The 11,282-nt window shown below is 53.0% G+C and overlaps 1 protein-coding gene and 1 long non-coding RNA gene across 2 annotated transcripts; both read left to right on the forward strand.

The window, feature by feature from the left end:
- Positions 1-6,337: 6,337 nt before the first annotated feature.
- Positions 6,338-7,973, forward strand: LOC129132000 (uncharacterized). The gene has a single exon (XM_077191201.1). The coding sequence runs from the start codon at positions 6,353-6,355 to the stop codon at positions 7,091-7,093; it is 741 nt and encodes a 246-aa protein (XP_077047316.1). The 5' UTR covers positions 6,338-6,352; the 3' UTR covers positions 7,094-7,973.
- A 1,614-nt stretch (positions 7,974-9,587) lies between these two features.
- Positions 9,588-11,047, forward strand: LOC143695988 (uncharacterized). The gene is made up of 2 exons (XR_013185458.1): positions 9,588-9,675; positions 9,928-11,047. It is a non-coding gene; the product is annotated as an uncharacterized LOC143695988 (long non-coding RNA).
- The last annotated feature ends 235 nt before the right edge of the window (positions 11,048-11,282 follow it).

An 11,282-nucleotide genomic window follows, 5' to 3' on the forward strand; every position in this document is an offset into this window, starting at 1 on the left:
GGCTGACCAATCCACTGAAATGTTCCTCATTTCAGGGATTGCTCAGCAGGAAGGTCAGGAGCTGGAGCTGTCTGGTTGGTTATTCCCAGGGCAGCTTGTAATCTAATGATGCCATTGAAATGAGAAATCGGTTCCGTGGCTCCTGACATGAATTGGTTTGGGTTCCCAGGGGCTGGTCCATGGTGTTATAGGATTTGTTCTGCTGGCCGTTCATCTTTTCTCCATTTTTGGCCGTGCTCTCCAGCAAGGAGTGCATCAATTGATGCTTTTCTCTACTTAAATCATCAAATACTTGGATTCCCGACTGATTTCCCTGAACTTGTGGTAGCAAGAACATTTCAGTGCTCTAATACACCCTATATAACACAGACAGTGACCGCACATGTTGGAGTGGGCAGAGGGATGATTCCCCCCCATTTATTTATAGTGAAGTTTTCCCAACATTCTTCATTTGCTGTTTCCCTTTGCAGCTTCGCCCGTTTCTGTTGCAGGGTCAGATATCCTCACCCTGGGCTCTGCCTTGAGCTGTGCAAATTCCATCAGTGCAAGCAGGCAGAGCTTGGGCTGAGGGACAGAGGGAATCAGCCCAATTCCTGCCCCGGGTAGGAAGACCCAGGTACATTGTCCAGGCTTTGCCCAGCAGTGTTCATTTGCATTTCTAAAGCTCCTGTGCAGGCTGCCTGGAATGAAGCTTCTCTTCCAGAGCATGACTCATATGCGCTCCACCCCAAAAGCCAGGGTTTGGGGTATTTTTAATTTTTGGGGGTTTTTTTGAAGAGTGTTCTCTTAACGGTTTGTGAGTTAAAGGGTCACCTTTAAAGCTCTTCTAAACGCAGCCTGGAGGTAAACACCAGAAAACGCGGACCAAAATTTTGCCATCTCCACCAGCCAGGCAAACACACACTGAAAAAGAATCCAAAGCAATAAAGATATTTTCTACTTCTTCTGCTGAGAATAAAAACTGATTCTCACCCCCAAACCTAACTGACAATATGAAAGTAGGATTATTTAGAAAAAACATTCTCATGGTGTAATCTTATTCTAGGCAGCCCAGAGTGTGGGTGTGAGTGAGCCCCAGAGTGGAATTGTGCCGTGGTGCTCCCCAGCAGCTGTGGCAGTGCAGGCCCAGCCAGCGCTGAAGCTGCAGCAGTGGCAGCGAGGCTTGGCCGCAGTGGCTGGAGGTGCCAGAGGAGGGTGGCCAGGATTTCCGAGGGTTTGAGCAGAGGATCTGTGGGCAGGCCCAGGGGCTTGGCCCGCTGTGGAGCCCTGGCTGCTGCTGCGTTGCCTTCAGGGCAGGCTCAGTGGGGGCTCCCATGGTCCTGCTGCAGGCGGGAAGTGCAAATCTCCGGGGCTTCAGAGCCCCTGAGGCCAGGCTGAGGGGTCCCCCCGTGTTCAGCTGTGCTGGCGGCTGTTTCTGGCCTCAGGGACACTTGGCATGGGCCCCTTGGCCACCAGTGGTGCTGCTTTGCACTCCTTAGGCAGGAGCCGATGTCCTGGCTGGGTGTTGGCAACAGCAAAGTCCCAGGGCAGGCTCTGTGCCAGCCCAGCTTCCTGTGGGAGAGATTTCACAAGAGACAGGATTCTGGCCACGGACTGCTTGAAACATACATCCCTTATCTCCACCCTGCACAAGGTGGAGAATTTCAAGGGTAAGGAATTCCAGACATCAATTCCAAGTGAGATAATTGAATATCTGCCCTGGGTCTGTCTCTTCTTCTTGCCATAGCCAATGGCAAAAGCTGTACCCACGGCATCTTGGTTTTTATCACCAGCTTCCAAAAGTGTTTCTTTATTTCTCCTGACCTGAGCTCAGGGGGTGCCAGGGGTTATGGAGGTCCCATTGTATTCCTAAAGCTGCCATAACCCCCTGAAGGATCTTTCGAGTAAAATGAGTTCTTCTTTCTGAGTCTATTGCTTCCACAATCCCTTCTCTATGAATTAATTATTTCAGAAATACCCTAATAAGTGATGCAGTGATTGCATCAGTCAGATTGAAGCAGTCAGAATTGCTTTTGCCCCCTGTTAGGTGCCATGGTGTCAGCAGAAGATATTGAAGCCTTCCTGCCCAGGGCATTTCAGTGCCAGGCTCTTACAAGCACCCAGAGCTCCTTGGGTTGAGCTGAGCATGGGCCGGTGACCTGCGCTTTGTCTGATTCCCCTTCCTTAATAACAGCCTGTCTTGTAGCTCTTTTCCCTTCTGCTGCCCTTGCAGAGCCATCCACAAACACATTTTGTCCCTCAGGCCAGGGAATGTCCCATCAATCTCTCCCAGCCTGGGTCTGGAGCTCTGTCCCTTGAGTGCAGTCCTGGGTTCCTTGCCAGCCCCTCTCCAGGCTGTTCAAACAGGAGGCTGAGTTAAACCCTTGCCCTGTCCTCAGTTCTGAATCCTCCTGTGCCACTGAACAAGTTTCATACTGTAATAACCGAGCCCTGCTCATCCATTTAGAGGCTCTTTTGGTTGTCAGAGCTTTAACTTGATGCCAGACTTGAACTCTAGGAGATCCTCCTGTTGTCATCAGTTTTCAGGCCTCAGTTCCCATGTGAGGTGTGTCTGCACAATTCTGCAGACATTGAGGCCACTCTGGCCACTGGGTTAAACATTTTAACACAAGAATTCTTCGGCATGGCCCTGTTTAACATCCACCTACAATTCAAATTCTTTCTCCCTGTCTAGGAGGGCCAGGGCAGGAGCCTCAGTTAATTTGCTTTTTAACACTTGAAAATTCTGTGATTCCTCCTTGTGTCCATCCATCCAGTTTCTTGACTGGAGTGTTGTAGGGAGAGATCCCTGGCTCCAAAACCCTGCCTTTAAGAGAGAGTCAGTAATAAGCTGTAAGCCCTTCCTTCCCTCTCTTGGAATAGGGTATTGATTTTAAATCAATACAAGCAACCTCTTGTCCTTGTTGCTTCAAAGTAATTTGGTGAGGCTCCATATCTAATTTTTCCTCTTTCCCTGGACTGTCCACATTTGTGGGTTCACTTCAGCATAGGCCTTGCCAGACATTTGACACATAAGTACAACATCATAAGCCTCTGTATCACCTTTTACAATATAAAAATCCAGCCACCAAATTCCTTCCCAGTAAATTGCAATCAAGTAGGAAGAAAAAGAAATTAATTTATTTCAAGCGTATCCCCTACATCTCCTCATAGTGGTTGATGAAATCATACCTGCTCATCTTTCCCACTTATTCCCTTAATAATTAAACCATGCCTTTCCTATTTTGCCCATTAGGTCTAAGATTCAGAGTGGATTGAGAGGCCCCTGTGTCCATCAGGAAAGGCCTCCTCTCAATGCAGACCCACCTGAATGTTCTCAAGGGCTCCAGTGTGGAGGGTCCCTGGTGTGATGGGAGCTGTGACAGCCCTGCCAATCCATGTCCATCACGGGGTGGACTTGATGGTCCTGAGGGTGCTGCTGTCTGTGCTTGCAGTGTCCTTGTGCCCTGCAGCTGGAGCCCTGATTCCTTGCCAGGGGCTGTTTGGGTGGGCTGTCCCCTGCCGAGGAGGGCAATGCCTCTGCCGGGTGCTTGTGGCCGAGCCCGTGCCCTGGGTGCTGGGGCCCCCTTGGGCCCTGGGGTTGATCCCTCAGGGGCTGTAGGAGCTCTGCCCTGGCCTTTGCCTTCAGCTTGGCCTTTTTCTGCTTCCTTCTTGCATTCACCTACTGGGCCTTTGTGCCCAAGTGCTGCAGGGCCTTCTTCTGCCCCTCCTGCAGCCCCCCTCAGTGCCTGTGGGTGCTCATCCTCTGAGAGCTGCTGAGCTTTCTGCAAAATCATTCGTTTCTGTGGTGATCCCAAGAAAAGAAAAGAAAAGAAAATCTCAGTCCTTCCATGTATAATCCACATTTCCCAGGTGTTCCTTGCTCCTCGTCCCTGTGCTCAGGGTGCCCTCCCCAGCCCGTATCCCAGAGCCGGTCCCTGTCCTGCCGCAGTGTCCAAAGGCGCCCCCCGGCGGGCAGGGCCGGCAGCTCCACGGGGCCGGGCAGCGGCCGGGGCGTCCCGCAGCCTCCTGGGGGCCGGGGGCCACTGCCGGCCCTGCCCGGGGCTGGTGGGGTCAGGCAGCGCCCGGCGCTGAGCCCCGGCTGCCCCACAGCCCCGGCCCGGCCCCGCAGCTCCCCCCAGGCCCCCAGCCCGTGCTCCCGGTCCCGCACCTCTGCGCCCGCTGCTGCCGCTGCCCCCCACAGAGAAACCCCCTGAAACCCTGACCTCCTTGTTTTCCTCTCCTGGAAACCGGGGATACAAATGATCAGCTGGCAAATGTTGAGGATAAGACTCTGCTGAAAAACATCCAAATTCTGAGTATTTTTCTCTTCCTCCCCTTTTCTTTTTCTCACCACATAGATTCCTCCTGCTGCTTCCTGCCTTAACCAAATTCCTGCACACTCCCCTTCACCCAGTCTCTTCCCAGCATACCAATGCCATCCATCCCCTGTTGTCCAAATCCCTTCTCCACTTCTCTTATTGCCCCCCTGGGTGTCCAAGTCCTTAATTGCCTCTGAGGGAGTGTGCAATCTACCTCACCCTTCTCCCAAGGGACCCTTCAGAGATATTTTGGGATCATCATCCCTTTGGCACAGGACCCCTTCCTGGCTTTCCCTTTTCTGTCTCCATGGGTGCCCTGCCATGCTCACTCCCCAAAGATCCTAGTGCACTCACTGATGAGATTTTCAGTGCTCTCTCCCTGCTGACTCTTCACAGCCCCCCCTGATGTGCCCCTTGTCTGTCTCCTGGTCACTCTCAGATACCCAATCAGTCCCCGGTGCTGCCGCCCCCAAGGGGGCCGATCACCCAAACTGGGTGAGGCACCTTCAGCTGCACTCACTGCCCGCTGCCCCAGACGGTGGATAGAATTCTGGACGAGTCCCAAGGTGTGTGGAAAAATTGACATCACCAGAGGATTCTGTCCACAAAGCAGACAGAGGAGTCCTGTAAAAGTAATTTCATTCCTAAAGAAAGGCAGAGGCCATGGGACATTTCCTACAGGGTCTCTCCAGTTGGTGGAGGACACAGCCTCCTGTTCATCCTAATTTTCCCAGCTGCATCTCCCTCTTCCTTTCCGCATTGGGTGGTGTACTTGAGAGGAAGAGACTTCCCAATCCACTTACTACATATCCCCTTGATATGCTCCCTACTTTTGTGTAGCAACCGATATTCATGGCTCTGTGAAGTCTTTGTTGTTCTTCTTCTCGAAGTTCATGAATGTGGCAGGAGCTTGGCTGAGCAGCAGTCTGTGTCATCAGTTAACAACATTTTCTTAAACTGATGGCTTCTCCTGTCGCTTCCTTACGTACAAGTTCCTGGCTCTATCTCTCAGCAGATTCACAGCATCTGATTGCAAAGACACTTTCCTCTTCTTCCTTTCATGGGGGTCCCCCGTTTGTGGGACATCCCCCCCTGGAGCTGTGTGTCCCCCCTTGCTGCAGCCCCAGCCCTCAGGCAGCGCTCAGCCAATCAGAGCACGCGGCTCTGATGACTCAGCAGTTGCCAGGCAGACCCGCAGCTCCCAGCGTTCCCCACCTGCGCCCAGCGCCCCCCTCGGCCCCAGCGCCCCCCGCGAGTGGAATTTGGGGAGGTGGGAGTGGGGCAGCGCCAAGGCCGGGCCCCCCCGCGCTGTCCTGGTGGGAGCGGCTGCAGTGGGGACCGAGTGCGGGCGGGAGCGGCCGAGAGCCCAGCGCTGCCCCAGCCCGACCTGCCCCAGCTCCATCCCTGCCCCTGCCGTGGGATGCTGTGGGTTTGGGGGCAAGAGGGAGCCGGCAGCGGGTGCTGGGCCTGGGGCAGGAAGAGAAGGGAAGGAGAAGCAGGGTTGAGGAACAAAATGGTGAAACCCTGGACGTGGGAGGAAAAGGTGGGATTGTGCAGAAGGAGGAATAGCAGGAGGAAGAGGAGTGTGAGGAAGAGCAGGAACAGAGGAGGAGGAGGAGGAGCAGAAAGAGGCGGCACCACACGGTTCTACTCCTCCCTGTATCTGCAGCCTCCCCCCCAGCCCCAGGAGCTTTGTCCGTATGCAGCAGGTGACCAGGGGAGGGGGAATCCATGATTTTCACAGAGGCTGAATCTTGGGGTTTCTGAGCTTTACTGGGCAAATGTTGGTGCTTTTGTTTTTTGTGAGGGCTGAATCTCTGTATTTTGAAGGAGGTTTTTGCTGAATATTGACGTTTGGGAAGTTTTTGATCTGCATCTTGATGTTTAGAGGATTTTTGTGCTGAATCATGGTATTTTGGAGGTTCTTTCAGACACAAGATGCCCAATGACTTTCCCAGATGAACTTGGGCATGGAGGTTTTCCCAGTCCAAGCTGCTCTCCTCTTGATTTTTTCTGCAAACCAGAATTTTTAATTCTCAGGGTGTGGCCTGATGGAGGAGGAGGAAAAGCCCCAAATGTACCTCATGAAGAGGGGCTGCAAACCCTGCCCAGGGAGTTCTGGGGAGGAAAGAGCCCCTGTGAGCCAGGAATGCATCCTGCGATCCAGCCAGAGCTTGGAGCTGGTGGAGAAGCCTCATGGCAGGGAGAAGCCACACAGGTGCTTGGAATGTGGGAAATGTTTCAGCTGGAGCTCCAGCCTGAGGCAGCACCAGGTGATCCACACTGGGGAGAGGCCCTTTGAGTGTGGGGAGTGTGGGAGGAGTTTCAGCCACAACTCCATCCTGATCCAACACCAGAGGATCCACACTGGGGAAAAGCCCTTTGAGTGTGGGGAGTGTGGGAGGAGCTTCAGAGGAAGCTCAGCATTGATTCGGCACCAGGTCATCCACACGAGGGAATGGCCCTACACCTGCTTGGAATGTGGGAAGAGCTATGGGTGGAACTCTGACCTGAGAAAACACCAGGGCACCCACACTGGGGAGAGGCCCTACGAGTGTCCTGAGTGTGGGAAGAGGTTTCACAGGAGCTCTGATCTCCTCAAACATGAGCGGATTCACACAGAGGAGAGGCCCTTCCGCTGCCCCAACTGTGGGAAGGGCTTCAAGGAAAACACCAAACTCACCATCCACCAGCGCATCCACACTGGGGAGAGGCCCTACGAGTGTGGGGAGTGTGGGATGAGCTTCTCACAGAGCTCTCACTTGACAGAACACCAACGGAGGCGCCACTAAGGGAAGCCCTGTGAGTGCCCCACGTGAGGGAAGAGCTTTGTGTGCTGCTCCAGCTCTGTCCCCCATGAGACGATCTACATTGGATGATCCCCAGTGAGCGTTGTTGGGCAGAGCCCTGGTGATCCATGGTCCTGGTGATCCGTGTTGGGAAGACACCTGGCTTGGAGGCTCCACATCTTCCTGGTTCCCTGTGGGTAGCTAGATAAACCCAGCAGCAGGAACATCCATTGGGACACAGACCTACAATGGGAATTCCTTGGGGAGGGCAGATTTGTTGACTTTCAACCCCATAAAATCTTTTGCATTCAATCCTATCTTCTGGTGACATCAGGGAGTACTGAATGGTGTTGAAGGTATGTTCAGGGTGGACTATATGATGTTTGTATCCCCAGTCTGTTCTGTTTATGCTTTAAAGCTTTAAAGTACCTTTAAGACTTTTCCTGAGAGTGAAGAGGGAGAGAAGAAATGCAGAGTTTGTTTTCAGAAACTGCACTCACTCCTCCACATTGCTGCTCCTGCACTGTGTTGTCTGCGGATGGACAGACAGCGGGACAGAGCTCTCCTTTGCTTTTACTTAGTTTTAGCTAGCTGAGGCAAAGTAGTTCCCTACTGTGGGGTTTTTTCCCTTTTCTTTGGACCTGCTTAAACCTGCTCTGGCCTGAACACCAGAAGAGCATGGGCAGATCACACCTGTGGCCCACCAGGCCGGGCCTGGGCCACGGCATTTCCAGCACCAGAGGGACTGATAAGGGACTGAGTGAGCTGAGCTACAGCCCACAGAGGGACTTGGTGAGTTTGTCTCTCTTTTAGAGCAGCAAGAGGTTTTATTGTTTAATATTGTTTAGGTTTTATTGTGTAATAAACAGTTTTTTCCACTTTTCTTCAAAGAGTTATTTTATTTTTCCTGAACCAGTTGGGGGACACATGGACATGGAGGGGGACATAGCCATTCATGGGGATGTGGGTGGACACAGGCATGGATGGAGATGTGGGGAACAATGACAGGGATGGAAACATGGTGGGGAGACAGCCATGGGTGATGACATGGTGGGACATGGGCAGTGACATGTGGGGACATAGCCATGGCTGGTGCCATGGGGGGAACTTGCAGGGGATGTGGGGGATGCTGGGTTGGAGGGAGTTGAGGGTTCCTGGGAGGGATTTGGGGCTTGCTGAGGCCTTTGGAGACCCCAGGCCAAGTGGCTCTGGCTGTGCTGGGAGACCATGGGGGAGGTTCTGGGGCAGTTGCTCAAGGACCCCCTGAACTGGAGCCCCAGCCGGGCATTGGGCTCCTGGAAGGGGATGAACATCCTTGTCCCCAGGAAGAAAATCCCAGCCCCCCCAGGGTGTCAGGGGCAGCTGAGAGGCCACAACAGGAGGGGAAAGCCAGACAGAGCTGTCACACTCTTAAACTACACCCCAAAAGTCCCAAAACTGAGGGATTGCTCCCAGGAAAAAGCAGCCAGGAGATGCATGAATTGAGGGAAAGGGGGGATGTGACCCCCCAGACTGAGCAGGAGGGACCTGCATCCCCCAAAACCAAATAGGGACGAGAGGTGGAGCTGAAGGCACGATGGGAAAGGGGTGGGAGTGCAGGGAAAAAGAGGATTCAGAGTGGGAGAGGGATGGGATCCCCAGATTGAGTTGGGAGGGGTCCTTGGGTTGGGGGAACGATAGGAGAGGGGAGGGAAAGTTGGGGATGGGATAGAAAAAGGGTGGTTCCGTGGGGATCCCACTGTGTCCCCATCGCTTGATCCCCGGAGTGATTCCCTGGGGCTCTGGAGGGGAATGGATCTGCACTGGGTGGATTCCCAAGCCCTCTGCCCATCCCTGGGGGGCTCACGGGGCTTTCCCGGGTTCCCTCCACCCAAATGCTGCAGCCATGGGAGAGAGAAGGGTGTGAAAGGAGGATCTGGATTGGGCACAGAGGAGGAGCAATAGGAAGAGGAGGGAGAGAAGAAACGGAGGATGGGAAAAGGAAGAGCAGGAAGAAGAATAGAAAGAGGAGGAGCCACAGCAGAACCACGCTGTTTTCCCACTCGCCCACTGAGTCTGCAGCTCCCCTGGCCCTGGCAGCATCTATCCCCCCAGATCTCACAGGTGAGTAGGGAGGGGGAACTCACCCCAAATCCATTGGAGGATCTCTGGGAGGGTTTGTTTCAGGGGAGGGGATGTTTGGATCTTGCAGGGCCCCAAGGGTGAGACACAGATGCCCCTTTGGAGAACTGTGGAAGGTTCCTGTGGCAAACTGTCTGTACTGGCTGGGGCAGTGGTACCAGCTGGGGGGGACATTGGTGTTGGGACTCTGATTGGCATCAGAGTGGGGAGAGCAACGAAGGCCAATCCTGGAGCTGGGGGATCCTGTCAGCCTGGAGGGGTGGGGGAGGCTGGAGATGAGCAGGGTCTGGGCCCATCCAACTGTGAACAGGGCGGTTACTTTTAAAGCTGGACTTGGGAAGCAGGACCAAGGGCCTCACTTGTTGTTTTTCCCCCAAGCCAGGATTTATCAATCCCAATCTTTGTCTGGATGGAGCTGGAGGAGGCTGCGAGGAAAAGGAAGATGGCCTGGGACACTGAGGCAGGCAAGGAGGAAGTCACTGCCCCTTTCTCCCTCTCCTCTGTTTCATGTCTCAGCCCAACATTTCCTCTGGCTGCAGGACAACCCCGCTACCAATACCGTCCTGCCAGGGATGAACTGGGGGGATCCCCTTCCCCTTCCCTCTGGCACAGAGGCAAATCCCATCCTGTCCTTGTCCACAGCTCCTTCCCCTTCTCATTCTGTCCTTCTTCCTTCCTCATTCCTTCCTCTTCTTTTCTTTCCTTTCCTTCCCCAGGCACTGAGCTGCAGACGGAGACCAGGGAGAGCAAATCCCTGCTGCAGAACCTCATGGGAGAGGCCGTTTTGAGCAGCCCCATGGCATGGGAATCCAATGGGGAGGATAAGCCCTGGAGATCCCACACAAGGAGGGGTTGCAAACCCAGCCCTGGCAGCTGTGAGGAGGAAAGATGCCCCCTGTGTCCAGAAGGCAGCCAGAGATTCATTCAGAACTCAGAGGTGGTAGAGACAACTCATGGCTGGCAGAAACCCCACAAGTGCTTGGAATGTGGAAAGGACTTCAGCCGGAGCTCTGGAGCTCAGATGTGATCTGGCTCCAGGTGATCCACATGGGGAAACGGCCCTACAAGTGTGGGGAGTGTGGGAAGGGCTTTGGGTGGAGCTCCAACCTCATCAATCACTGCAAGATCCACACTGGGGAGAGAACCTATGAGTGTCCCGAGTGTAGGAAGTGGTTTCTGAGCAGCTCCAATCTCATCATAATGAGTCAAGGGATCAGCTGGAAATGTATTTACGATAATTGAAAACTGTGGTTGAGTCAAGGGGCCAGCTGGGAGTATAACTGAGATAGTAGAAGATTGCATATTTTAGTTAAGATTTTAAAATTAGTTAAGAAGGTATGTTAGCTAAGCAAAAATCACATAGGTTAGTGAAAGAGTAACAAATATATTAGAAAGTAAAGCTCGGAGTGACAGGGATAGATGTAGCAATTGTGGAGGAGCAGAGACGATAGAAATATCTTGCCTTAAGAATAATCAGTTTGGAGAGGCTTGAACCATGACCAGCAGATCAAAAAGTCCTGCAAACTCGCCATGGGTGAAGAGTTTACCATGAGGAAGAGAGCTTTCTTCTTCACATACGCCCACTCCCTTATTTCAAAATCCCACAGACCCAATTAAGGCAGTGCAATTGCACAGACATATTAGGTATTCAGCTGATTATAATACAAAGTGGGCAGATAATGATTATGTATTATGCATCCTTAGAAACCGCTTGGATATGTAAAACCTTTTCTGTATAAATAGAGAGCAGGAGTCTGCAACTCCTTGCACATCCATTTGGAAATGATTCCTTATATGTCCAGCACTGCGATAAAATACCCTTCTTTTCAACTTTAATTAGTTGAAGAGTCGTCTGTCCGGGCTTCAGTACATCAGCAGATTCACACAGAGGAGAGGCCCTTCCACTGCCCCGACTGCGGGAAGGGCTTCAGGCGCAACTCCACCCTCGTCACCCACAGGCACATCCACACTGGGGAGAGGCCCAATGAGTGTCCTGTGTGTGGGAAGAGATTCTCCAGAAGCTCTCACTTGGGCCAACACAAATGGAGGCACCATTAAGGGAAGTCCTGCC

The sequence above is a fragment of the Agelaius phoeniceus genome, chromosome 27 (assembly GCF_051311805.1).
Source record: "Agelaius phoeniceus isolate bAgePho1 chromosome 27, bAgePho1.hap1, whole genome shotgun sequence".
Taxonomy (NCBI): domain Eukaryota; kingdom Metazoa; phylum Chordata; class Aves; order Passeriformes; family Icteridae; genus Agelaius; species Agelaius phoeniceus.